This window comes from Ipomoea triloba, chromosome 10 (genome assembly GCF_003576645.1).
Source record: "Ipomoea triloba cultivar NCNSP0323 chromosome 10, ASM357664v1".
Taxonomy (NCBI): Eukaryota; Viridiplantae; Streptophyta; class Magnoliopsida; order Solanales; family Convolvulaceae; genus Ipomoea; species Ipomoea triloba.
Genome location: NC_044925.1, coordinates 10,586,578 through 10,614,191, shown reverse-complemented (window position 1 = coordinate 10,614,191; position 27,614 = coordinate 10,586,578). Strand labels below are relative to the sequence as shown.

At 33.7% G+C, this 27,614-nt stretch overlaps 2 protein-coding genes and 1 long non-coding RNA gene across 8 annotated transcripts; 2 read left to right on the top strand and 1 right to left on the bottom strand.

Moving 5' to 3' along the window:
• On the top strand, window positions 1–3,124 carry LOC116033558. The gene is made up of 5 exons (XR_004100872.1): window positions 1–234; window positions 1,460–1,542; window positions 1,823–1,921; window positions 2,103–2,210; window positions 2,809–3,124. It is a non-coding gene; the product is annotated as an uncharacterized LOC116033558 (long non-coding RNA).
• A 12,681-nt stretch (window positions 3,125–15,805) lies between these two features.
• On the top strand, window positions 15,806–16,492 carry LOC116033129. The gene has a single exon (XM_031275888.1). It carries the CDS (start codon window positions 15,806–15,808, stop codon window positions 16,490–16,492), a length of 687 nt encoding a protein of 228 aa, XP_031131748.1.
• A 2,430-nt stretch (window positions 16,493–18,922) lies between these two features.
• LOC116032836 lies at window positions 18,923–24,466 on the bottom strand. Of its 6 annotated transcripts, XR_004100797.1 has the most exons (8): window positions 24,100–24,466; window positions 23,032–23,119; window positions 22,615–22,694; window positions 22,183–22,464; window positions 21,564–21,640; window positions 21,378–21,479; window positions 20,450–20,513; window positions 18,923–19,192 (listed from the first exon to the last, which is right to left on the bottom strand). XR_004100797.1 is itself a non-coding variant. In XM_031275560.1 (6 exons), the coding sequence occupies exons 3-6, from the start codon at window positions 22,634–22,636 to the stop codon at window positions 21,395–21,397; spliced, it is 429 nt and encodes a 142-aa protein (XP_031131420.1). In that variant the 5' UTR covers window positions 22,637–22,694; window positions 23,032–23,119; window positions 24,100–24,466; the 3' UTR covers window positions 21,173–21,394. The 6 variants fall into 6 exon arrangements, 2 of the variants coding, with proteins under 2 accessions (XP_031131420.1, XP_031131421.1); XR_004100796.1 differs by lacking the exon at window positions 23,032–23,119 and having other exon boundaries at window positions 20,450–20,516; window positions 21,564–21,603; window positions 24,095–24,466; XR_004100794.1 differs by lacking the exon at window positions 23,032–23,119 and having other exon boundaries at window positions 20,450–20,516; window positions 21,564–21,603.
• Window positions 24,467–27,614: the final 3,148 nt, after the last annotated feature.

Here is a 27,614-nt window from a genome sequence, read left to right as displayed (position 1 = left end):
CAGCCTGGGAGACGTCGCGCCTTCGCCGCCGCAGCCGAACGCCTTCGCCGCCGCAGCAGAATGTCGTCGCCATCACCACAGAACGCCATCACCGCAGAACGCCATCCCCATCGCTGCAGAACGCCATCGCCATCGCCATCGAAGCCTCCCAATCGCTCTGCCTCACGCCATCTCTGTCGTCTCTTACCTCTCAGCCTCCCAATCGCTCTGCCTCTGTCGCTCTGTGACTTTCAGGTAATTCCTCCTTTCTCAAATAGTTCGTAATTTTCCCAATCATTTCAGCTTGTGATAAACTTGAGTATATCATTCTTTATGGTAATGTTGATGTTGATTATGCATTCTGGTATCATGGTATTCTTCTTTAAAATAAAAGAAGCTACATTGGCAAAACTGATTTTACCACATATTAGTATATCATAACTTTACATAGTTAACAATTATGGAAAGTCACTCATTATCTATATCTATAGTAATTTAGTACAAAAAAATGATCTATGGATTTAGCAGATAAGGTTCCCCAGCAATCTGATAAATAAAACTATGAATTCTAACTAATCTAGAACAATATATACTATTATATCAATTTGTTTATGAATTTCAAATCTGTTTGGCACCATTGTCATCTTGGGCTACCTCCAATGTTGAGGAGGTGGCTTCAACTAGACCAGGCATCCGCTTTTCCAGCTTTATGTAAGCATGAAACTTAAGGTTGGGGCATAGAGAAGCTTGTTTACGTGTTTATATGTTGTTGTCATTTCTTGATAATCTTGAAGACCACAGAAGATTTATCTAGAGTCTAGAGATTGAACCTTTTTGGCTGGAATCTGCCCTAGCTTGGATTATTAATTTATTATTATTAACAGTGTTTAAAAATTCCCATGGTGTGAGATGGCACTTTAGCCTAATTTCTAAGGATAGTATTGTAGTTAGGATAGAGGTAGGTTTGGTAAACTACTTGTACTTTCTAAGTGGTTGTTTAGACATTTGGTGGTTCTTTTATCTGGCCTTCTTCCAAACCCAAAATTAGAAACATCAGAACTGTCAATAAGGTCTGCATTTCAGATTTTTTTTAGTCATGTTCAAGATTAGGATTATGCACTACCAAAATTAGAAAATTGAATGCTTGCTTTTGGATAGATGTTGGGGATGCAACACTCTTAACAAAAAGAATTATATATACTGTTAATATATATAAAGTATATATGTTATGATGTTATAATATATACTGTTAATATATATAAAATATATTTGTGATGAAAGTTTTGTTAAGTTGGCAAAGAAAAATTTGCTATCTTGATCTTGCATCAGTTTTCAAAACTTCAGCTGGTGAAAAATTAGTTACAGCTCAAGCTAATTTAATTCTTTTTCAATTGAGTCATGTCATGTACTTCAATTTCAGTTTACGATATTATGTTGCTTGCTATATATAAATATTCAATGATTGGACTTCATCAAACAGGATAAGCCAGGAAATCATTTAGATAGACATCGCTTAGATTCTAAAGGCCAACGTGAAGGGAAGCTTATAGCTATGGATTACAGGTATAGTATGATTTTTGCAGCAATTATATCAACTTTGTGGCATTTGTGATGGAGGATTGAGTTTTACTTGAACTTTAAAAATGTAAAGAAAATGAATAGTTCATTCAGTCAAAGCTTTGAATTGATCTTTTGTTCTTCTCAGAGTAAACTAAAAAGAAAAGACATTGACATAGATGAACTTATATATGAGGTTTCAACACAGTAACTGTGTTCTCTGCAATTGAGTTATACAGAGTTAGTGACCTGATTGGGTCCCTACTGTTTGGCTTTGTTGTTTCAGGAGATAAAGCCAATTGGTAAAAGGCTGGCAAACCTAGAGGATTGCTTTCTAACAGTTGGATCGGTGCACCCTGAGGATTTGTTTGTGTTCCTTCTCAATGTAGGTTCTATTCCATACTTGAATTAGTTTATGGATCTAGTTACTAAGATTTTGAAATTTTTTTATTATAAATCTCTTATTATTCCAATTTTAAAATGCATCCTAAACCATACAGGTTGAGTTAGGTTTGGTATTCTTTGTTTAACAATCAATCTTACTAAGTGTTTGTTTAATTTTACAGCCTCTTCCTTTAAAGCAGCTTATAGAGGAATTAAGTGCCTCAAAACGGTTTGAAGATGATGAAATACATATACTCTTCACTTACATTATGTATATTCCTCCCCCTAAGGTTAGTATATCAAAATTTCTCTCTGCAAGATTTCTGTAGTATATATTTACAACTAAATGCGTGTTTAAAATTAAGAGAACAAAGGAATGTGATGACCTTGAGACGGCCTTGTGCTACAAAATTAGAAGTAGCAATTCTAATCATTGTGATTGTGTTTTATTGGGTCACAATGGAGAAACATTCATAGCTGAAAAAGACAAAGAAATTCATTTAAATTCCTTAATTTAATCATTGTGATTTTAAATTCCTTAAATTTCTTCTTCTGTGGAACAAGTATGAGTTTGGGAGTGACCGAAGGTACATGGTTAAATTTCTCTTGAAGATAAGTTTGATGGTTCTTCTAGTGCACTGGTGCAGACTATAGTAATATAGTGCTGTTGTTTATTAAGCAATAGTGAGAAACAGAGCTAGTAATTTATTCACATCCACCAGTATTACTAATTATGAAGTATAATGGAACTTGCTTTCCCTCCTTTTCCATTTACGATTCAATGTAGCTGGTTCATGCTTAGGAAGGAGAAACATCTCTATTCGTTAAAATAAATGATTGTTATCACCTGTGTTATGAATGGATCATCATTGTTGTTTGATAATGCAGTGGTTATACTTGTCCCAACAAGAGAGTTAGCACTTCAAAGATCTCAAGTTTGTAAGGGCATTAGGCAAGCACTTGAAGATACAGGTAATGGTCAGTACAGGAGGAACAAGTTTGAAAGATGATATCATGCGTTTGTATCAACCCGTCCATTCTTCTCTTTTGTAGCTTTCAATTATTTTTAGTTTGGAACTATAAATTTGTAGTTTAGAGTAAAGTACCGTAAACCGTAAAATTGTAAAGTGTTTGTATTTTTCATAGTGTTTGTATTGGGAGTTACAATGTTACAGTGTAAAAAGGAATATTATTTTTTTTGTTTTGTTTTTTGTTTTTAATTTTTTTTAAATTTTTTCTCTTTTGTAGCTTTCAATTATTTTTAGTTTGGAACTATATTCTCTTTTGTAGCTTTCAATTATTTTTAGTTTGGAACTATAAATTTGTAGTTAGCTTTCAATTATTTTTAGTTTGGAACTATAAATTTGTAGTTTAGAGTAAAGTACCGTAAACCGTAAAATTGTAAAGTGTTTGTATTTTTCATAGTATTTGTATTGGGAGTTACAATGTTACAGTGTAAAAAGGAATATTATTTTTTTTGTTTTGTTTTTTGTATTTAATTTTTTTTAAATTTTTTAAAGGGTATCCGCGTCTGTTGTACAAAGAACAGACGCGGATACCCTAATTTTTTTTAATATTTCCTTACCAAATTGCGACGGAATTGCAACGGAATTATTCCGTCGCGATTCCGTCGCCATATCTCGCGACGGATTTTTCCATCGCAAACGAAGATACGACAAGCCGATAGGCGACGGAACGAATTCCGTCGCAATTCCGTCGCGAAACTAGGCTGTTTCGCGACGGAATTTTTCCGTCGCGAATCGCGATTTTTCTTGTAGTGATCCCATACCCCATTCCTCTCAAATTGAGCAAGTTCATCCTGAAGTGCTTCTTTGTAATTTTTGGGTTCAAACTTTGAAGTATAGCATGAATATCCGGATAATTCTACAAGACTGCCTTTCAACATTCCTCTAGTTCGAACACCAGCTGTGGGTGTTCCCAGTATATTTTCAGCAGGATGATTCTTTTCAATATGAGCTGGTACCTGCTTTGGTAGATAGTGTGGGGGATCTCACCCTCTCCGATTGATTACACCCTAAAATCACTTAACCGATCAATTGATCGTGTTGCATAACTATTTTTTGGCACTTATATGATTAGGTTTAGATTGTGAATTGCTTGAGGACAAGCAATAGTTAAAGTGTGGAAACTTTGATAAGCGTAAAAAATAGCTATTGAAGGGGTCAAGTTTAGGACTTGAATGCAATGTTTTCATGCCCATTTGTGATCAATTAGTGCGTAATAAGCTTTGATGTGTTTATTCTCGCAAAACTCTACCATATGTTGTGTTTCGAAGCCACTCTCGCAAGACAAAACAAGACCCGAGGGCAAAGGAAGAAACAACGAAGAAGCGAAGCGGGCAGCAGGAGGCTCCATGCCATCCTCCACGCGTGGAACAAGCGTGGAATGATTCCAGTAGGGTCCTACGCGTGGACCACCTGCGTGGACGGGCTCATTAAGGGCATTTCGAGAATGGCAAGTTTGGAGGACTATTTAAAGCAAACCTCAAAATTTGAGAGGGGGATCCTGATTTTAGATCTAATTTTTCCTTTTTCCCTTAGGGGATTTTCCCCCATTCATAGTTCTAGATCTTAGATAGATAGTAGATTAGATCTAGATTGCTTTTGGAAATTGAAGATTGAAGTATAATAGTGTTCTCTCCTAGATTGGTAATCTCTACTCTATCTTTACATTTCCATTAGTTTAATTGCAATTTCTATTTTTAGCTCTTAATTGTGTTGATGCTTTCAATTGTTTTGAGAGTTTATTACCGAAATGGTCCCTCAACTATTGCAAAATTACCAATTTGGTCTTTGACAATTTTTCGTGCCCAATTAAGTCCCTCGACTTTGAAAATTTTAACCAATTTGGTCCTCCGTTTATTTTGCCGTTAAAATCGAGGACCAAATTGGTAATTTTGCTATAGTCAAGGGACCATTTCCGTGAAAAATTAATTACCAATTTGGTTCCTTGACTATAGCAAAATTACCAATTTGGTCACTTGACTATAGCAAAATTACCAATTTGGTCCCGATTTTAACGGCAAAATAAACGGAGGACCAAATTGGTTAAAAATTTTAAAGTCGAGGGACTTAATTAGGCACGAAAAATTGTCAAGGACCAAATTGGTAATTTCGCAATTGTCGAGGGACCATTTCGGTAATAAACTCTTGTTTTGATTATTGCAATGAGTAACTAGTTTAGATTTGGTACAATTCTTCCATTGTTTCTAGAAATGTTGATTTAGGGTTCTTATGTCATGTGTGGTTGATGTGTAGCTTGATTTGTGCCTATTTGAGGCCTCAATAGGTAGCAAAGTTATAAGAAGTATAGATTGCGCGATAGAGGATCTGTATGAGTCCTAATCGATCACATCCCCGCCCTTGGTCCGAGTGGACAAGGCCTGGGAGGAGTGGTAGACCAAGTGTTTGTCAAAATGCCCCATCCGAATGAGGAACCGGGAGTCCGGAGTGTGACGCCACCCGTTAATGGTGCCGTGGGTTCCCTTGATTCAGTCCTAGTCACATTGTCTAGATTCCCCGTGTAGTATCAAACATGAGACCTAGATAGGACATTCATCTCCTTGCTTTCTTTCATCGTTACCTTAGTTTTACCATTGCTTTCCCTCTTGCTTTATAATTATTTTGTTTTCTAGTGATTCTTGTAACTCTTGCCTCTTAACACCCTGAATGCCAACATGTGATTCGATTCCAATTTGTCATCCTTGAGAACACGACATTCGGAGAACTTCTTCTCTATTTTACCCTTCTTATTCCATCTCTCACCACCACTAAAACCACAACTTCAAATATGAATTGCATTTGGTCACATGCATAGTAATTCCATAACACCCAGCTGGGCGCATTAATCTGATGTTTGTTTCTTTTTTTTTTTTTATTTGTTTTTTTAATTCTCTCTTTCATCTCACCTTCTCTTTCCTAGTCACACATATCCACAAAAACTACAAATATTGAGGATGCTCTAGAGCATTTGCATCAGTCCAAGAGTTTTTATAGTTTTTTATGTGCCACTAGGAGAGAGAAAAAGGAGAACAAAAAGGAGAAAAGCTAACAAGAAAAAAAATTCTGACAAATTGAAAAAACAAAAATTAAAAACACCTTTCTTCTCCAGAGTGGCCGCCAGCTGGCGGCCACTCTGAAATGCCCTAGCGGACGTGTGGGAAATACACGCCCGTTGGGGCGATAGTGCGCACCAAGCATACGCTGCTGTCTGTTTCTTTTTTTCTGACAAAATCTTGTGTTTTGTAGGAAAAAAACAATTCAAAAATCATCTTCCACATCAATAAAAAATTATCTCAAGTTTTTTGGGCTGACAAAAATCAAGAAAAAATGCATTGTTATGTTGTGATTGAGTTGAAAGTCTGAAAAAGAACAAAAGAGTGATGGGTGAAAAGGAAAAGCACATAGAAGACTTTAATGAGGGTTGACATAAAAGAGTGCACTTATTTCCAAATTAAGAAAAACCATACAACACAAAAAGCACAATGTACAACTCCAATTATACACAAAACACTCAAGATATTGCGCAAATTAATTTGCTTCTTATTAGGTATTTCCCTCTTATTATAACTATTATTTTAAAAATATTTGGATCGATATACAATTATTATATAAATTATAACATCAAATATTATATAGCGCAATTGATGAAATTGGTTGGATCGATTATGTTTTTTCGATGTTTTCCTTGCTTGAATTAGAGCAAATAATTGTCCAATTACGCGTGCGATGCACGGATAAATTTTTTATTATATATTTAAATAATAATAATAAAAATAAAGATAAAATTATAAAACATTCTAATATTGAACGTGTACATTTATTTGATTATAAGATTAGTGCAAAAGTATTACTCAATTAATTGAATAATATATAACATGTTTGTATACAATTATCTTAAAAAGATCAATATATAATATGACTTACGTAATTATATTATTACTAAAATAAATATGGGAAAAATGAGAAATAATTTAATTATAATTATTATAAAAGTAAATTCAAAGTTTAGCTTAATTACCATAATAATTATTATGCAATTATTATTAGTCAATTAAACTAATATATGTGCAAATTATACTTTTATACCTTAATTATATTCATTTTCACCATATCGCATTTAGTTTTTTCTTCATCCTCTATATTTGAATAAATTAATTGTAAGTAATATAAAAAATCTAACCACCAATGTTTAATTAATTTTTTTAAAGTTAAAATAATTTAAATTTTTCAAAAGAAAGTGTAATTAATTTTTTTTTATGTTTTAAATTAATTTTCAGTCAATTAGTAATATCCTTTTCCTTTTCCAAATTGCCTACTTTCTGTTTTCTTTTCCATTAGGATCTTTTTATATTTTCAATCAATTAGTAAAATCAGTTTTCTTTTCTATTTTATCTTTACTATTGTTTGGACGGGAATTTTAAAAAAAGATGGTTTTATTTTTATTAACAGTAGTATAGCTATAGAAGTATAAATAAGTATTCGAATTATTATTATTGGTGAAAATAATAATAATTAATAAATAATTTTTTTTATAAAATTACGCAGAATTCATTTCCATTATTCTCACAATTATAATGGTTTAATTATTCTCATAATTTGGTAAATAAAATTTTTTTACCAATTAATTAATAATATTAGTTTGTGCCAGAAAGTTGATGGGGATGATTTTATTTTTATTAATAGTATTTATAAGTGAATATAGAAACAATATTACCAATTAATAGATATTAGTTAACTTCTATTTTAAATTTTCTTACGAAATAAGATTTATTAATTATTTGACCAATAAAATATTTAATTAATTGACTACAAAAGTTTGGGCAGGAAAATGAAATAGGAGAATTTTACTTTTATATATAGTATAGATTTGGTAGATTTTTATTAGGAAAAATTACACTTCTAATAATTCATTTTATAAATTAAGTGTAAGTGTAGTTCATAATTATTATGGGTTACAAATTTGATCCTTAATTAGTCATAAAAGTGATTATTTTTGTCCTTCAAAAAGGTAAAATAGTTACTTGTGAAAGTTGTACTATTTTTATCATTTGAACAATAAAAAATAGTTACTTCTGTAACTAATTAAGAACCAAATTTACAATTCATAATAATTAGTGACTAAGTATACAAGATTGCCTTGTTGAAATTTCTTTAGTATAATTATGTGTGTGGGTGGTATTGGTGGGCTTAGTGAATGCTAAAATGAAAGTTTACTTTGAATCAGACTTAAAATTTGATCTAATACATTTCAATCCATATTTTCCTTCTCAATGCATGCACTATTTTTGTTGCATATAAAAATTGCCATCTTAAAGGCGTTTGGTCAGAGTGAATTACAATTTCATTCCTACCTAATTTTCACATTATTCCAAAAGCAAGCAAATTTCTTCGTTAAGTTTGCGCGAATTGCAATTATGCGGAATTGAAATTCTCTCATTTTCATGGAATTAAAATATCATGCCCCCTTGGTATTTCAATTCTATGGGTTTATGAAGGAAAAATAATAATTTTGAGACAAAACTACCCTTCTTTTTAAACCTAAAATTGATGTTTGACCTCTCTTTTTCTATTATAGTGTGTCTTTCTTCTTCTACTCTCAACACACAATGTCAATCAGTAGGCTAACTTCAATCAAATATGTTTTCTCAAAACTCCCATATCTATTTTATTGCTTTCATTATGCAATATAATTCTAGAATTTATTTACAATGTGTTACATAAATTTTCAAAAGCAAAATTTGAATTTAGTCATTTAGGATTTATAACAACAACAACAATAATAATAATAATAATAATAATAATGTTGAGCATCGGCCGAGTCCAGCCATTACTCGATTCGAGACGTGTCATTGTGAATTACCATATAAGGATGTGGTTAAATTGTTAATCTACCTCTACTTATCACTAATTGATTTTAAGTAGGATATGACAACCAGATAGCCAAAGAACTCTGTGGTGAAGCGTGCTTGACTTACAATATTTACAAGATGGGTGACGCAGAAGGGAAGTGTAGCGCTGAGAAGTAATAATAAGTAGGGATATTTTGGACTTTATACTACGTATTTCCTTTCAATTCTCACCCGTTAGAACTACGTATATTGTTTAAAAATTAAATTTCACCTATCAATAAAATCCCAATAAAACAATATGATAGTAGAACGAACTTCGTATTTGATATATGGAGTCATTTCCATTTTTGTTGGAGGATAACTGTTAGGATGAAAATAACTAGGGGTAGTAGTGTACTTTTACACTAATCTGTTTTCTTCCCTAGTTATATATACTGTACTAGCTCTTCATAGTCTCTATCTGTTTTCTTCCCTAGTTATATATACTGTACTAGCTCTTCATAGTCTCTAAACTTCTCATTTTCATTCTGTAAGTTTCCATTGCTATCAATAAACATTTCATAGTTTTGCTTTCCCCTTCCTGTATGTGTGAGCAATTCCAATATGGTATTAGAGCTCGCCGGTGAGGGAGTTATGCCGCTTCCGGAACCGGCGAGTCACGCTGAGCTGCGCCACGTTCGTGTCCAACGGCAGATCCGTAGAGGATCGTTACTCCGCAGAGGAATAACAAGATCGAAGCAAGTTTTTCTTCGAATTTTCTCGTTCAATTTGTTGTTTCTACAGTTTAGCGAAGATCGGAGCACAGTGCTCTTCTTCAAATCAAGCCAATCATGGAGCAGATCCGTGAAGGTTTTGAGCAAAGTGCTCATCAGTCCTCTGTTTGCAATTTTCAATCTGAACGGATCCGTGAAGATTTCGGACAGAGTGTTCGTTAATCTCCGGTTTATAGCCTTCAGTTGTAGTTCCCGGAGCATATCCGTGGAAAGCATGAGCATAGTGCTCGTTAAGAAGTTAGACGAAGATCTAGATGATGACGAGGAGCTCAATTCAGTTAATAAAGTCCGCAGCCGCCGCAAATCAAGGACCGATCAAGAAGTTGGAGGCGATATGGGCGAGAATCAACCAGATCGATCTCTCGTCAAGCTGGTGCGAGGCGGTCAATAGGTTCCAATAGTCAAAATTGATGCAAGGGAGTGGAGATGTCTGGTTTCAATGGATGGAGTCTGTGTTTGGTTTTCTCGGTGGACGTCGGAGTGGTACGTCAAGGAGGATTCACCATTAGCTTTGGTATGGATTCAATTGCCTTTTCTACCTATTCATTTGTTTCAATTTGATACGATTGCTGCAATTTATGAACCGATTGGGCCGGAGATTGCCCTAGGTTCTGCAATGATTCATAAAACAGAGCCAAATTTGGCCAAAGTTAGAGTTGAGATTGATGAATCGAAGCATGTGAGTGACCGGAGAGGTTTATGGCAGAATATTGTAGTGGGGAAGGTTCTATCATACTGTGGAACACTCATGAGTGTGGATGGCTGGACCAGTGATGAGAATAGTCATATTGACATTCATCCAGCTATAAATCACTCCGTAAAGGAAGGAGAAATCATAAGAATAAATGTAAAGAACAAACCTTCTGCTGCTAGAGCAAGCATGCGTTCAGCTGCTGGATTGACAAGTGGACTTAAAACTGGGAAATCCAAGACCCTAGGCCTTGTGCCACCACTCATTGAAGAAATATTGATCAGAACTGTTTCTTGGATTGCTTGGTGCAAACCAAAGTTTTTTTTTTGTTTTGTGTTGAATCATGAATGAGGACTCAACGGTTGATGTGTGCAGTCATGTTTTTTAAACATTTAGGAAAGGTGTGAGAGTACTAACAAGAATTATATTAGCTGAACTAAGAAGCATTAGTGAAATATAGTGCTTAATGTTTTTGGTGTCATGAATATTGTTTCTGCTGTGAGAATTCAGAAAGCTCAATCACATCTTTATTCAACCAAAATTGTTTCTACTGCCAAGGGTTTTTATCATGTTGATTCAAAATTTGATGAGCATAATATCCTCTATGATGTTTTGGGGCTTGATGTTGAGCATACAGACTTTACATGGGAAGATGTACTGCATTTTCAGTGGTGTTTGCTTATGATCTGCTTGGTGCAATGACAAGATGGGTCTCACTTTCACTCTAAGCTGGACATACAAACTTGCATGCTCCAGCTTACCGGGGGGTATTGGAGGATAACTGTTAGGATAACTAGGGGTAGTAGTGTACTTTTACACTAATCTGTTTTCTTCCCTAGTTATATATACTGTACTAGCTCGTCATAGTCTCTATCTGTTTTCTTCCCTAGTTATATATACTGTACTAGCTCTTCATAGTCTCTAAACTTCTCATTTTCATTCTGTAAGTTTCCATTGCTATCAATAAACATTTCATAGTTTTGCTTTCCCCTTGCTGTACGTGTGAGCAATTCCAATAATTTTTTGTCCTACTGTTATTGGGGCATTGCCAATTTTAGTCCACTTCATTAATTTTTGCCACAATGCGGCCAGTCTTATTTAGTCCTTGCCACTTTTAGTCAACCGTTAAAATTTTCGTCAAATGGTCATCCAAAACAGGGGTATTTTTGGTCTTTTCATGCTTTGGTCATCTCCTTGACCCTTTGCAGTGGTTTTCCTTACACATTTTCATCCAATGAAGAGGTCCGACGAAAGCCATGTGAGCCACATTACAAACCCATGTCTTTCGCCAGACCTCTTCATTGGATGAAAATATATAAGGAAAACCTCTGCAAAAGATAAAGGAGATGACCAAAGCATGAAAAGACCAAAATACCCCTGTTTTGGACGGTTATTTAACAAAAATTTTAACGGTGAACTAAAAGTGGTAAGGACTAAATAAGACTGGCCACAATGTTGCAAAAATTAATGAAGTGGACTAAAATTGGCAATGCCCCAATAACAGTAGGACTAAAAATGAAAATGACTCTTGATATATGCTATATATATAAAAATTAAAAATTAAAAAGAAAAATAGAAGAAAAGAATTGATGAGTCTTTATCAGGCTTGCAAGTATAAATTAAAATTAAAGCTCCTACCTGCCTTGATTGTGGGTTGATAGAGAAACTTAAGGTGTGGCATGTGATACATATAAATACTACAACTTCAATTAATGTCATGATGGAAGTCCCTGAATGCAAAGTAACTGACGTTCGTTTTAGCTGTGCATGTGGTTGTTATGGCGCACCATCCAAACTAAATATTGTACCTATACTCCCTCCAACCATATTTGCAGAAGGTCCATGCTACAAACCTATTATTATTAATTATTATTATTATTATTATTATTTTTAACACAGGTTTTCCTGGATAGTGGATCCCATAAGCCCGCCTTTAGGCTTATGGTGCGATAATTATTATTATTATTTTTAACACAGGTTTTCCTGGATCCCATAAGCCCGCCTTTAGGCTTATGGTGCGATAAATCTAGCTCAATGTATCTGTGGAGAAATTGAACTCCATCCTTCTACTGAAAACAAGTCTTTATGTAATGTTTCACATCCATTAGACAATGTATTTTGAGCATTATTTTGTGGACCATGGTCTACGCACTTGTGTGGGCCATAAATAAAACATACATTATTTTTGTACATAGATTATATTATTTGAAAGTACATGACTTTGTATATTATCAAATAATGTATATTAAATACAAAAATAATATATTTTTAGTATATTAAAAATATACATTATATTCAGGTAAAAATACATTATTTGAGTACTAAAAATATATTATTTTGTATAATATACATTCAGTACACAAATAATATACTTTTATTATATTATAATGTACTTTTTATGGTTCACATAGCATTGTGTGGACTATGATCCACACAATAATTTGCCAATGTATTGGGGGCCACTTCCAACCCAACAAGACCAAAGATTTTTAAAACTTCTTTAAAAAAATTAAAAGAAAAGTTAGTGTTGTGTTTTGCAGTTTGCTACATTACGAAATGATTGTTTTGTGAATAACAGTTATATAGATGCTGCCAAGACTTGCGGTCTAGTGGCACCAAGTTGCACTCTCATATGAGAAGTTGTAGGTTTCAGTGGAGGCGGTATGAACTCTTTATACTTTAATAGATTGAGAAAGTAATTATGAACAGAGACTGTATTCAAATAGATAAGTACTACTAAAAAAACAATTACTCCATATATAAATGCTTAGCATATTCTTTTGCGGAATTTCTACATTTACATATACCTACATTTGGCACAAATAATATGCATGCTCCCATATTAACAAACATTTCCTTTTATTTCTTTTTATTAATCCTTTTTAAATTATTAGGAGCTAAATTAAATATTTCTCGAACCCAGCTACTAATAAAAAATAAAATCCTACTTTTACAACTTTCAACCCGAACTATCTTCCAAACTATTACTATATAAAATCTAATTATTATTATGGTAAATAATAACTCAATAAATGTAATAATATATATATATATATATATATATATATATATATATATATATATATATATATATATATATATGTATGTTATAATTTTTTTAGTTCAGAAATAATATATTTATCAATTTATGTATTTTTTATTATAATAAGTTACAAGTTAAAAATTATATATTTACTACTTTTTATTATAATTATTATTAATATTTATAAATGTTCCAAATTTTCATTTATAATTTTATTTTAGTATAATTAATAATTATTGTCAATATTAAAATAATTAATATTTTATAAAAAATAACTTTGTAACATATTTATGCTCATGTTTTTAAAAATTAACTAATAAAAAATATAATTTTATGACTTTTAGTCAAATAGGAGTAGACTATTTTCTGACTTGTAGCCAAATACTAAAAATAAAAATATTTTTTAAAAAATAAATTATTTTCTAAAAAATATTTTTCAAGTTTTCAAACAATCCCTCAATATTGTTATTATTTAGGGATAAAAATGTTATGTTGTTCTCAATTTCAGAATTAAAGTGGATGCGTTAATAATATAATAAAAATAAGCCTTCTATTTCATTGAAATTTGAGGATTAAAATACTTACTATTTTCATAAATAAAGACTATAATATAGTGAAGAAGGCAAATTTACGAAAAAGTCTTGTACAATACCATTTCATACAAGACACATAATATTTTTTAAGCAAATTGTATTGTCAACCACTAATAATTGTTTATTTTAATATATAGAATATTTAATTTTAATCTACTGAAAGTTCAATTTTTGATAGTATATATAAAAATAGATATTTAGTGCAAAAAATAAACATTTAGTATACTAAAAATGAATCTTTAATTTAATACTATGTATATTAAAAATGAATTTTTATATTTGTAATTAACCATGAGTCAATGGCCTAATAATTTCTTTTTATAAATCTATAAAAAAAAATACATTTTAACTAAAAATTATTATATGTATCAAATTCCAAAACCATACCTAATACAAATTTAATAGTTAGATTAACAACCAACTGACATGTACAAGGAAATTAAAATCCATCTAATGGATACGACAAAAGAAATGCTCAAACGTCATATATCAATCCAACTACCATTTGAATTTCATAAAGTGGCCAAATAAGTGACATATTATTCACGCACCAACCACATTCACTCACGTCCTCATCAACCACATATCTACTCTCACCTTTTCCTTGTGGCGTGGGACATGTCATATGCACACGTACCAGAATTAATATTTTCCTTAAATATTATATAGTGGTGAACATATAGAGGTCAGATATACAGTGTATAGAAAACAATTACCATCAGATATTAAAATGGTAGATTCATATGAATCACACATAAATTAAAATACATATAAGTAAAGCTAAGGTTGTTCACTCAATGAATTTTAAATGGTAGCTAGTGGGGAAGTCTTTTGTTAGGTGATGAAAGAAATTAAATATGTCGCCACCTTCTACGGTGTGCATTGCATAAACTTCACTTTGTATAATAACTTACAAGTCATACACGAGAAATAAATTGTATTAAAAAAATAGCGAGAAGTTCTTGACAGGAATAGAAGTAAATGTGTGAAGAACAATTACTATATATAAAATATTAAAATGATAGATTTGTATCTAATTTAAAAATATAATAAATCTCACTCAAAGTTATAGTCAACTATATATAAATGAAGGGTGAGCTTGGGAATTGGGAGGATGGTTAGGTGAGTTTAGATCGGTCCACTGATTTAACCTCAGTTAGTGTACCATTTGATAAAATTATGGTGGGAGTGGTCCACCATCTTAATTCTTAATTAACTATAGTTTTCTTAAAACTATAGAGGAAGTGTTCTAAAAAAAAAAAAAAAAAAAAAAAAAAACTATAGAGAAAGAGTCTAATGAGAGTTATGCATATGATCAACGGCTCCTATTACTATTTTAGTATCATCGATGTCGCCACTCTCCTAAACAGTGTTTAAGACAAAAGTTACTAGACCACATTATTATTTTTTTAAGAAAAATATCATCAACAATACCAAAAAGACATACCTATATATTAATTAAATATTTCTCGTCCCTAAGTTATCGGATAATTGTAAAATTCGTCTTTAATTGTTGATCGTATTACTTCTTGACCTTAAAATTATCATTGCGGTTGCATTTTTTGTCCATTTACTAACAAAACGTTAGGGACAGAATTTGCAGTGTTAGTATATATATTTTTGGCGCGAAAATTGAGCACAAAAAGTGAATAAAATGATGAGTGTAACGCCAATAATAGCTTAGAAACAAAAAGTAAGCACGACCAACAATTACCATATAACTTAAAAGATGGAAAATGCAATTTTTTCTTAATTGTAAATTAAAACACAAGAAGTTGTTGTTGTAGGATTATTATATATTTATAAATTTGGGTGGTGTGGAGGGAGGGTCTTTTCAGTGTCACAAATAATCAACGTAACATCATATATCATCAGCTACGTAATAAGATCAGAGAGAGAAAATTAAAATTGAAGATGAAGAAGAAGCATGGTGAGGAAGAAGCTATGGATTGGTATTCTTGGCTGTCAAAGTCGTCTTCTCTTGAGCCTTCACATGTGTACGAGTATGGCCTAGTCTTCACACGGAATGAGCTCAAGGATGAAGATTTGAGGCACTTCAACCACGAGTTTCTTCAGAGCATGGGCATATCCGTGGCTAAACACCGCCTGGAGATTCTAAAGCTAGCAAGGAATAAGGAGGCCAGAGGCCTTTCAACATTCGTAAACAAAACCAAGAAGCTTCTTGCCAAGATGGTTCCTCATCATCATCATCATCATCATCAGAGGAAGGTTAACAAGCTGATGATGAACCCTTATCAGGAACGGGGTCTATTGCGGCCGGGTAAACCACGGTTACTCAAATCAGGGCCGCTTGATAGGAAGGTTCAGGTTCCGGTTCAGGAGAAAATGGCAATCACTACTACAAGAAGCAGCTTATCAGGGCCCTTGGATGCCAATAAGGTTGTTCAAGAGAGATTGATGCTCCCAAGCTGTAGCCCTTTGGGTTGGGGTGGAAAGATGGTGTTTCCCACCATAAGCCAAACTAAATCAGGGCCCTTAGATGCCACCTGGACTTTGATGAGCATGAGCCCAACCACTAATCACAACAACCCTCGTCATTCACTATGGTCCTTAATGTTTCAAGACATGAAGCCAACTTAATTCACAAGAGTTAGTTTTTCCTGGCCTTCTTCATGCATGTTTGCAAAGCTTCAATTCCCTATATTACTTATATTATGGATGGAGTTTTTCTGTTTTCAACTTCATAAACAAAAAATTTGAATATACACATTCGGTGCATATATGTATGCTTTATTTTATGCCTTTAGTGTCCAAATGCTATTTTTGTATATTCAGTTCTCTCATTGTGTTCACTTTCACTGGGTCATGTTCTAAGCTAGGATATATGCTGCTTCAAGAACACCATGATTAATTTCTTTGGAATTCGTAATTGTGTAAATTAAATGTCGAAAATTAAACTAAAACAACTCATTATATTGTAGAGTTTCTCTAATCATATCCTATGTTTCTTTATCTTTAAGGATTCAGTACTGTAACTTTATTTTTAGTATACTAAAAGTTTATTTTTAATGTTGAAAGTTAATTTTTAAGTAGTATATTTAAAAATGAACATTCAGAACAAAAGTAATGGACTTTTAAAAAATTAAATGAGCATTCAGTATATTAAAAATTAATTATATGTCTGTGACCCACATTGTAAGATGGATCATGATCGTCCATGATATAATAGTTGCTAAATCTAAATGTTGGCTCTTCCAGTGATCAATTATTATACCATGGACCAAGATTCATATTGCATTGTGGACACTAATTCAAAAATTATGCGTCTACAGTTAACACATTATGTACGTACGTACGTGCAGTTAACAATTTTTGTACTTGTAAACAAATTGACTTTGCCTGTGATCTCATCCGTCATACCGTGGACCATGGTCCAACTTGTAAAGTAGATCATTAATGTAAGGTTCATTTTTAATATACTTATGAATGTTTATTTTTAGTACATTAAGTGCTCATTTTTTAAAAATTTATTTTTAATGTACTGAAGGTTCAATTTTAAGTATACTATATTAAAATGAACATTCAATATATTGATAATGAACATTTAACATAATAAAAATAAGTATTTATCAATAGTTCACATTTCAATATAGGTCAAGGTTCATAGTATAATTATATTTGTCCTGATCTCATGGTCCAACACCATATCCTATCCACTAGTTTATATGGTTGATGCCACTATACAACTACTTTTTTTTTTTTAATAAGGTCAATTTATTAAAAAAAAAAAAAAAAAAAAAAAAAAAAAAGTCAAGGGGCACAAAAGTTCATCCTTGACCCACGTAAATCAAATGAATAATCTAACATATGCCAACCACTACTAGTTCAAAATTGAAACCTAACATAATGACAACAAATACAAGGAAATTGGCTAACAACTATCCAGTCGAATGGATGACAACATAATGTTTGTATTCAATAGAGTTCAATGATTGCAATAGTAGTGAATAAGGATATGTATACAAGAGGAGTCTCAGATAGATTAGAATTGATAGTCATAGTGTAACTTAGATACATAGAATCCTAATACTCCACCTCAAGCTCATGGTAGATTAGAAACCTTAGCTTGTCTCTAAGAAAAGAAAATCTAGGACTTGGAAGAGCCTTCATAAATATATCCGCAAGTTGACCTTTAGTTGAAATAAAGTTGACTTGAATTTCTCCAGAGGCTACCTTATCTCTAATGAAGTGGTAATCAATTTCAACATGTTTGGTGCGACCATGAAAGATAGGATTTGCACACATATATGTAGCACCAAGATTATCACACCATAACTCGGGAACATGAATGTCAGGAATCTTGATTTCTCGTAAAAGAGACACAATCCAAGTTACTTCATCACAGACATCTACTAGAGCTTTATATTCTGCCTCTGTAGAAGATCTAGCAACTGTTCTCTGCTTCTTACACACACATGACACAAGATTGGTTCCCAAAAACACAACATAACCACTAATAGACTTACGGTCTTCAGGACAACCAGCCCAATCAGAATCAGAAAAGGCATGAAGTTCCCTAGACAATGATTGATTCACACGTAAGCCATAAGTCAATGTACCTTTAACATACCGTAGCACCCGTTTCAAGTGCTCCCAGTGTGAAACCGTAGGAGCATGCATATGTTGACAAAGTTGATTTAGTGCAAAGGACATATCAGGATGTGTCACCGTGAGATATTGCAGTGCCCCAGCCAGACTCCTAAATTTTGTTGGATCATCATACATGTCTGCATTAAAAATTGAGGAAGAAACTTTCACAGTAGAGACAGGTGTAGCCAAAGGTTTACACTCAACCATACCAGCATGTTTCAATATATTAGTCATATACCTTTGTTGAGAGAGAACAATAGCACTACCACGCACTCTTTACCATCTCAATACCAAGAAAGAAACCTAGTTCACCAAGATCTCTAATCTTGAATGCAGTAGATAATTTTGACAACGGACTTGTAACACCCCCGTTTTTAAATTCTAAAACTTACTATTGATAGTACTTCTAAAGATATAAACTTTCCAAAAATAGAATTATCTTTATTTAGAAACTAGTCACATTCTAACTGATAAGATAAACAAAAACTCCTCAAAACCACGAGGGTGAAACCGCCACATCTAAACTAACTGTAGCTAGATGTAAGGCTAAACCAAAATTCTCAAAATATAGGTCCTTACAATACCAAAACCAAATAAGTCTGAATTCAATAAAATCCAAAAGAATACATAAGGATGAAAACTACGAATTCTACTATAAGCGCGCTCTCAGCAGGCCATCTAATCAATCACCTGTGAACCACAAATAAAAGAGACACAAAACAACAGAATTAGCAAAACCTTGCTAAGTAAGGTTTACTCCACCCTGTAAAACAAATTTAATACAATATATAGCCACACTTCCAAATTAATTAGCCATAAAGCTTTATAGGACTCAACTTCAATATAACCATTTACTTCCCATCACAATATTCGTAAAGATTTCCTCAACACAAACTTAAGAGAAACATAATCATTTTCACAAGTAATACATTTCCAAAAGATAGCATTTTTATAGAAAGTATGGAAGAATACCAAACAATGGGCATGGTCTGAATTATTAAGCCCTAGTAGACAGTAATAACTCTACTGAACACTACGCAAGAATCCCATTTAATCTCAAATAATGGGCAGGGTCTTAATTAATAAGCCCTAGTGAACAATACTCACTCTACTGAACACTACACAAAAATCTCATTTAAGTGTAATAGAACTAATACCTTAAGTGTGCACACCCCCAATGGGTTTCCAAATCCAATGGGTAGTAACTAGTCCTAGTAGTCATGATACGTTTCTAATGACTACTACTCAACAGCGTAAATACCCTAGTGGTAGACTCAGCTTACCACTTCTCAGAATAACATAACCAAAAATTGTATGGAGACAGGATACGTTTCTACTGCTCGTTACACAACAAACTGGGTATTAACCCAAGTATCCAGAATTTCATAACAGGATACTACATATCTTATAATTCATTAAGGGCATCACAATCCAACCAAACCTTTTATCCTTTATTATAAAATAATAATAATAATAATAATAATAATAATGTTACTCATATAACACTTCAAAACAGTAAATTTTCAAAATGCAATCATAAGCACAATAGCCAACAAAACATAGAGTACTAATAACACCCCATTGAACTTCATATACAACTAGGTGTGTTTCTCAACATAACTATATGACTCCCATCAACACACTTGAAACCAATATATATATTCACATGATCCAAATAAGAATTTCTCAATGGCTCAACAATTAACAAGACACACAATAAGCTGAAATTGACAAATATTTCAGAATTCATGATCAGGATTGCAGAATTTTCTAAGGAAAATCGGTAGCACATCTTAACACGAAATTTTCCAGACAACAACCAAATTGAGTAATTTTTTTCCGTTTCAAGCATAATAAATTCATAATATAGCATCCATACACATAAACAAGGAAGAATACATATGTTTACAACGTGAAAGTAGGTTTTTGATGGACATAAACACTTACTTGGATTCGTAAAACCCACAAAACCCTTGAACTGAATCCTACGATCGCTCCTCTGCAAACCTTCCTTCTAACCGAGCATTCACATAAATAAAGGAAATATAGATAAGCATATAATCACAGAGAATTTACCCCATAAAAAACTAAATAGACTTACGAACCGAATTGAGAAGAAGTGAGAATTGATAGTGTCGGCCAAAGATCACGAATGGGAACAAAAAGATGGATTCGGCTTATGATAAAGAAGAATGGCAGCATCGGCTGCTGACTAGGGAATTGAGAAACAAAGTATAAGTTATCTAGGTTTGTTTTTCTTATCCCTAAGCATATATACGTATTAGCATATATATGTACGTAACAACCCATATTTTTATATAGAAAATACATACACTAGTACAAAAAGATCCATCCGCTACACCTGTAAAAAGTGTTTTCGCTACACCTCTACAGGTGTAGCGTATAGCAATGACGCTAAAAGCATAGGCTTTTCGCAGCACCTTTAAAAGGTGCCGCGAAAAGCTTATAAATAATATTAAAAATGACTTTCCGCGGCACCCGTGTTGTAGCCAATTTTTTTTGCTTTATGCGGCACCTGCTCAGGCACCTGCATGAGCAGGTGCCGCTGAATATTTTTTTTTTATAATTAAATTAAATATTATACAATAAACCAGTTCTTTTTTTTTTTATAATTAAATTAAATATACAATAAACCAGTTCTGATGTATAGAGAGAAACGCACCATTTTTAAAAAAATAAAAACAGAAAATACAGTATTAAAGATTTGCAGCAGTGAGTACTTTACCAATAAACTAGTGTTACAATATTAAAAAATCTAAGAAAGCTTGAAATTTACAATGTTGCTAAACTACAAAGAGGGCAGTATAAATTCATATATATGTACATATATGACAATAGAAAATACAGTACGCACCATGCTTCTCAAATTCATCACTTTGCATCTAAAGAATCACTATCTCTTGAACCTTCCCCCCTCAGCCTTGCACTTTGATTTTGACTTATCTGTAGCTTCAATCTGTTTAAGTAAAAAATAACAAATAAATGAATACATCAAGAAATAAATACAGAATTTTGATGCCAAAAAGGGAAGGAAACTCACTCAAGAATGTACTCAGGTTCATGCATAAAGTTTTTCAACCCTGCTAGAAACATTTTGCATTTGCATAAGACAACAGCCTGAAAACAGTACCATAAGAAATAAGAAATAAATTAACAAATTAGAGATCCAAATATTCAATGAAAAGTAAGTAATGGCGAATGAAACCAGAAACTAAAAAATTCCAGAGTCTGGGGTGATCAAACATTAACCAATTAGTATAGTATTGTAGTTCAACTCAAAAACATTCAAATGCAAAATATTCACTTCAAATGACACCTTGAGAAAAGATACAAACAACCTTGCAAATAAAGCAATAAACTCTACAGGCCTGTTTAGTGCATTTTTTTTTTCTTTTCCCACACTTTTCTCATTTTTCTTTTTCCAATTACTAATTGCACCCTACCTGTTCCCAGCAGTAACTTCAACAACAGATTCAAACAAACATACAAATGCAGTTCTATGGAACTTAACACTAAGGCAATTCAATTTTGATAATCTGGTAAAAAGACATAATAATTTGGGGAAAATGATTATTTTCTCATTTAATCTGCACACATCCAGCTTGATTTTAGAGATTAGGAAAAGAAATAAATAACAAAAAATTCAAAGGGAGGCTTACCATCTGTGGTGGAGGCTAGCAGTGGCGTGGCGGAGGCTAGCAGGTCGAGACGGAATGGCAGCGTCGGCGGGTGGCGTCTACTGCAGGTCGCGGCAGTTTGCGGCATCGGCGTCGGCTGAGAGATGGAGGAGATCGACGAAGGTGAGACGAGGAGGGCTTCAGCTGAGATCTGGTCTGTGTTTCCATTTTCGGCTGGCATTAAGACTTGCTGAAGTTGGCCCCTAGTACCAGCTGGCATTAAGAAAAGCCTCAGGTGGAGTATATTCACAAGTTTGTTCAGCCCTGAAACAGTAGGAAGTATAATATAATCAAGATGAACAAAATATATTCTTATGACCCTTGAAGTTGTGCCAAGCAGCTAAACTCTACCTTTGTGACTGTGTCATGAAATCTTAATATAGAAAAGAAAACTTTTAGCTACAGATAAAATACCTTGAAGGTCCAACAGAGCCATACAAATGCTTCAATGTGAAGTCATCCAATCCAGTGCACTCCCAAAGTCAATAATGCGCCTAATAGATGATAGAATACACATTAAGACAAGATAAAAGCACCTATCATAACATGTTATAATTCATATACTATGTATAATTTTGTGGATAAACCAGGGTTTGGGGAAATATGAGACTTCACAAATTCTAAATACCCCAGCTGCCACTGCAGGTTTAAAACAATTTGAACAATGACATGGGAACAACATCTCCTATTTGAAATTTTAACTAAACAAAGGCAATTTATATAGATTTAGAACCCCAAGTAAAACTAAAAAAGCTAAAATTCAGTTTAAAAAAAAAAGGTGCTATAAGACTTCAAGTCAACCATATTGTGCTAAGAGATAATCTGAATTACATTTTTGTGGTATAATTGTTATCCCCACTTGGATGTTCTTTCAAGCATCTCCCAGAATCCATATCTTCAAAGCAAATGACCATATTCTCTAACCAGAAAATGGAAGTTCAAGTAAATTACTAGAAGAATAAGGAAGTCATTCTATATAAAGGAGAATAAAAAGGTTAATTGATATACCGTTAAATAAGAAGATAGTGATATGATCCATATTGTGTATAAGCTAGATATTTATGTTACTTCGGGATTGTTTATCATTAAAATTCACACCTTAAAAGGGAAAAGGAGGAACTAAACACTTGAGTCATCCTCATTTTAAGTGCAACTACTATACACTAACCATCATTTTGATGTAAATCAGTAGCACCTCTTAAGACAGGAAATCTCTAAGGTGCAACATGAAGTTCACCAGTGCATAGCATCACTACTGTCATGTTCCAGTAATGTTAATTGTAAACATACTGCATACAACACTCATTCTTAACATAGCAGGTTACAGCTAGCTCTTATGGTATCTTAATCTAATAATCTACATGTGAATATAAAAAAGCCCAATCACATCGAATTCATATCATATGGTATTTAGAGGTTCTTAACAGGTTTAATATCTCTGTGTGTGATATTCCGGTCATGACAAGACTTGAGTGCCATGAGCTGAAAAAAGAAAAGAAGATAGAGTATCTATAAGCAAAATTGCATATAGATGCTACATCTAAAAGATTGGCCCAAAGTCCAAACTAGAATCATTAAATGTAAGAAATTACAACCAAGTCCGTCTATTAGCACATTTGGGGATAATGCTGTTAAAAATCGGAAGCTTAAAGCCAAAAATGAGTATGATTTGGGTTTTAGACTAAAAATCTAGCAAAGTAAAAGATTAGATCTTAGTTCTTAAGCAAAATATGTGATTATGTTAACCTGTTTGCAGTATTCAGCCACACCAAATTTGATACTCAAATAGCTTTCAATAGAAAAATAAATACCCCATTGACTAAAAGAAAGAGTTCGAGATTCATAAACCAAATCAGACCAGAAACTACATTAAAACTGTGCAAAAAAACTTGACCTGACCATAAAAGGAGATGCAGATCTGTTGGCGGCGACGGCTGAACGTTAGAGGCGTGGCTGTGGCTTTAGATCTGTTGGCAGCAGAAATGGAGAGGAAACGGCGGTCGGCTGTGGTCTTAGACTTGGAGGAGAGGAAATGGAGGCATCGGCTATCTCGTTTGAGGAGGAGCGGCGACGGCAGATCTAAAGAAAATCTCAGATCGGCTATGGTCTCCTCTTGTTTGAGGAGGAGAGGATTGAAATGGCGATGTCTCTCACGGCAGAAATGGAGGAGAGAAAATGGCGGTCGGCTATTGTCTCAGACTTGGATGAGAGGAAATGGAGGAGTCGGCGAGAACGAGATCTGAAGAAATGGAGGCCTAAATGGCCAAATGTGTTGGGAAAAAGGTAAGAAAATTGCGATGCTTGGGAAAGTATATTATTATTATTTTAATATTTACTTTTCGCGGCACCCATAGAGATCAGTTGCCGCGAAAAGTAAATTATTAAAATAATAATATACTTTTCGCGGAACCTATTATGAATGAGTGCCGCAAAAAATATATTATTATTTTAATAATTTACTTTTCGCAGCACCTGGTCTCAATAGGTGCCGCGAAAAGTATAGTCTTTTTTTTATTTTAGGGAATCTGCTACACCTTTTTAAAGAGGTGTAGCGGAAAGTTAGGCTTATATGTTCAATTTTGTAGTAGTGATACGTACTCTATATATTAGTATATATACATACGTATCATATATATATAATTAGGAATTAGTTAGGAATAAAATAATAGTAGATTAGTTGACTAGTCTCAAATTATTTTGGGTCTCATAAAATAGTATAATAATAAATTAATAAAATTATAAATTATATAATAATAAATTTTATTTATATCCATGTTAAAAATAATAAATAATACTAATTAAAAATACCGGGTATCACAATTTATCCTCCTTAAAAGATGCTTCGTCCCCGAAGCAAAACCATAAGGCAACAAGGAACAAGGAAGGCTCAACAAAGAAGGAACTCAACCTCTCATAAAGAGAGTTTTACACACACTAAGAAATTCTACCCCCCGCCCTAAGAAATAAAGTTACGACCTCGTAACTTAAACAAGTACCTTGATCGAACAAAGTCGGGTAATGGTTTCGCATATCATCCTCTACTTCCCAAGTGGCCTCTTCCGACTGGTGGTTTGAGCACAACACCTTAACAAGCTTCACAACTTTCCTTCGGGTCTCCCTTGTTTTAGTATCAAGAATCTTTATTGGTTTTTCCTCATAAGTTAAAGACTCGTCCATCTCCACGACCTTACAATCACAACATTGGTGTTTTTAGTATTATCGTCACCCATTTATGCATTTAGAGGTCCCAAAACAACATTCTTTCTTACCTCTGGACATATTATATGCGAACTATCATGCACGTACTTCTTCAATTGAGATACGTGGAACACATCATGTACCTTATCGGACAAACATTTAAAACAGCTTAGGTAAGTCCAATTCCCAAAAATTTTAATAATAACCACTTATTAGTAATGAGGTCGTTACCTTATCCAACTCTGTTGGTAAAGCCAATCGATAGGCTACCTTTCCAATCCTTTCTGAAACTTCATATGGTCCAATAAATCTAGGACTTAGATTTCCCTTCCTTCTGAATCTCATTACCCCTTTCGTAGGTGAGACTTTTAGTAACACCTTTGAAAAATCCTGTACAAACCTCTTGTAGTAACCTGCTAAACCCAAGAAGCTTCTAACTTCTGTGACCGTAGTTGGTGCCGGCCATTCCATCACAGCTTTCACCTTAGCTGGATCCACCAATACTCCTTCCTTTGTAACAATATGACCCAAAAATGCTACACTGCTTTTCTAGAAGTCACACTTGGATAACTTGGCATAGAATTGGTTATCTCGCAAAGTTTGTAATACCTTCCTTAAATGTTACGTTCTTCATGTTCTTCATAAGTCTTAGGGTATACCAATATGTCATCGATGAATACCACTATGAACTCGTCCAAGTATGGTCGGAAAACTCTATTCATCATGTCCATGAATACGACAGGAGCATTTGTTAATCCAAACGACATTACTATAAACTCATAGTGCTAGTACCTCGTACGAAATGCCGTTTTGGGTATGTCTTTCTCGGCTACCTTCAATTGATCATAACCTGACCGCAAATCTATCTTCGAGAAAGTCCCTGCTCCTTTCAGCTGATCAAACAAATCATCGATGCAAAGTAAAGGGTATTTATTCTTAATGGTTACGTGGTTCAGTTCTCTATAGTCAATACACAACCGCAGTCGACTATCCTTCTTATTTACAAATAAAACTGGAGCACCCCATGGCGAAACACTAGGCCTTATGTAGCCTTTGTCCAATAGTTCTTGTATCTGCTCCTTCAATTCTTGTATCTCCTTAGGTGCTATTCTGTAAGGTGTCTTCGAAATTGGTTCAGTTCCTGGTACTAAGTCGATTGAGAATTCCACCTCTCTATCTGGTGGCATCCCTGGAATTTTCTCCAGAAACACATCTGGGAAATCTCTTACCACCGGAACTCGGTTGATTGTTTCCTCCTCCTTGTTCAAATCTTTGATCATACACTAGTAAGCTTCATGGCCTTTCTCCACATACTTCTTCATTCTTTGCATTGTCACCAATTTCACCTCCGGTTTGCTTATACTTCCTTTGTATGACACCCGCTTCCCATTGGTACCTCTTAAAATCACCTTTTGTTCATCGCATATGATTTTGGCCTTAAACTTGCCTAACCAATCCATCCCTAACACCACATCTATGTCATCTAATTCAAATTGTATCAAGTCTCCAGGAAAGTTTGTTCTAGCAATAACAATTGACAGGTTTTCGTACATATCCTCACAAGTCATCACTCTACCCGAGGCTATCTTTACATTTATCTTTATCTTAGAAGTTGGCTCTATCCCCAATTTCTTAACAAAAGTAGAAGATATAAACGAATTTAACACACCAGAGTTAAACAATACATAAGCAGGTATAGAGTTTACTAAGAATATACCTGAAACCACATCATTAGCTTCTGCTTGGGCTCTGTTCATAACAAAGATCTGCCCTTGCCCATTGCCACCATTTCTGTTCTGAGTGTAGTTGTTGTTGCTCCCATTCCTATTGCTAGGATTGTGATTCCCACACCATTTCCACCTCGGTTTCCAGGATTCCCGGGCATGTTCCCATTTTGATTACTTTTAGTCATGTTCTGCCCTTGATTTTTAGTATCCCCATTCCTCTTGGCGTAGCACTCATAGGCCCTATGTCCCATCTTGTTGCAGTTATAGCACTTCAACAAATTTCCTTGATAGTATGTTCCTGGGTGATCCCTCTTGCATATCCTACAATAAAAGTGTATGTCCCCCATTTGATTCCTCTTCACAAATCCTTGGCCTTGACCCTGATGATTTCTGCCATTATTGTTGCTACTATTTCTTTGAAAATTTTGGTTTAGCTCAAAAGAATTAAACTTAGGTCGCTTATCTCTTTGTTGCACATCGTCATCTATC

Coding starts and splice junctions, on each gene's coding strand:
- LOC116033129 (XM_031275888.1), top strand. CDS start 15,806: ATGAAGAAGAAGCATGGTGAGGAAGAAGCTATGGATTGGTATTCTTGG.
- LOC116032836 (XM_031275560.1), bottom strand. CDS start 22,636: ATGGCTCTGTTGGACCTTCAAG. Junction 22,465..22,614: donor GGCTCTGTTGGACCTTCAAG/GTATTTTATCTG, acceptor CTACTGTTTCAG/GGCTGAACAAACTTGTGAAT. Junction 21,480..21,563: donor GAACCTGAGTACATTCTTGA/GTGAGTTTCCTT, acceptor TTACTTAAACAG/ATTGAAGCTACAGATAAGTC.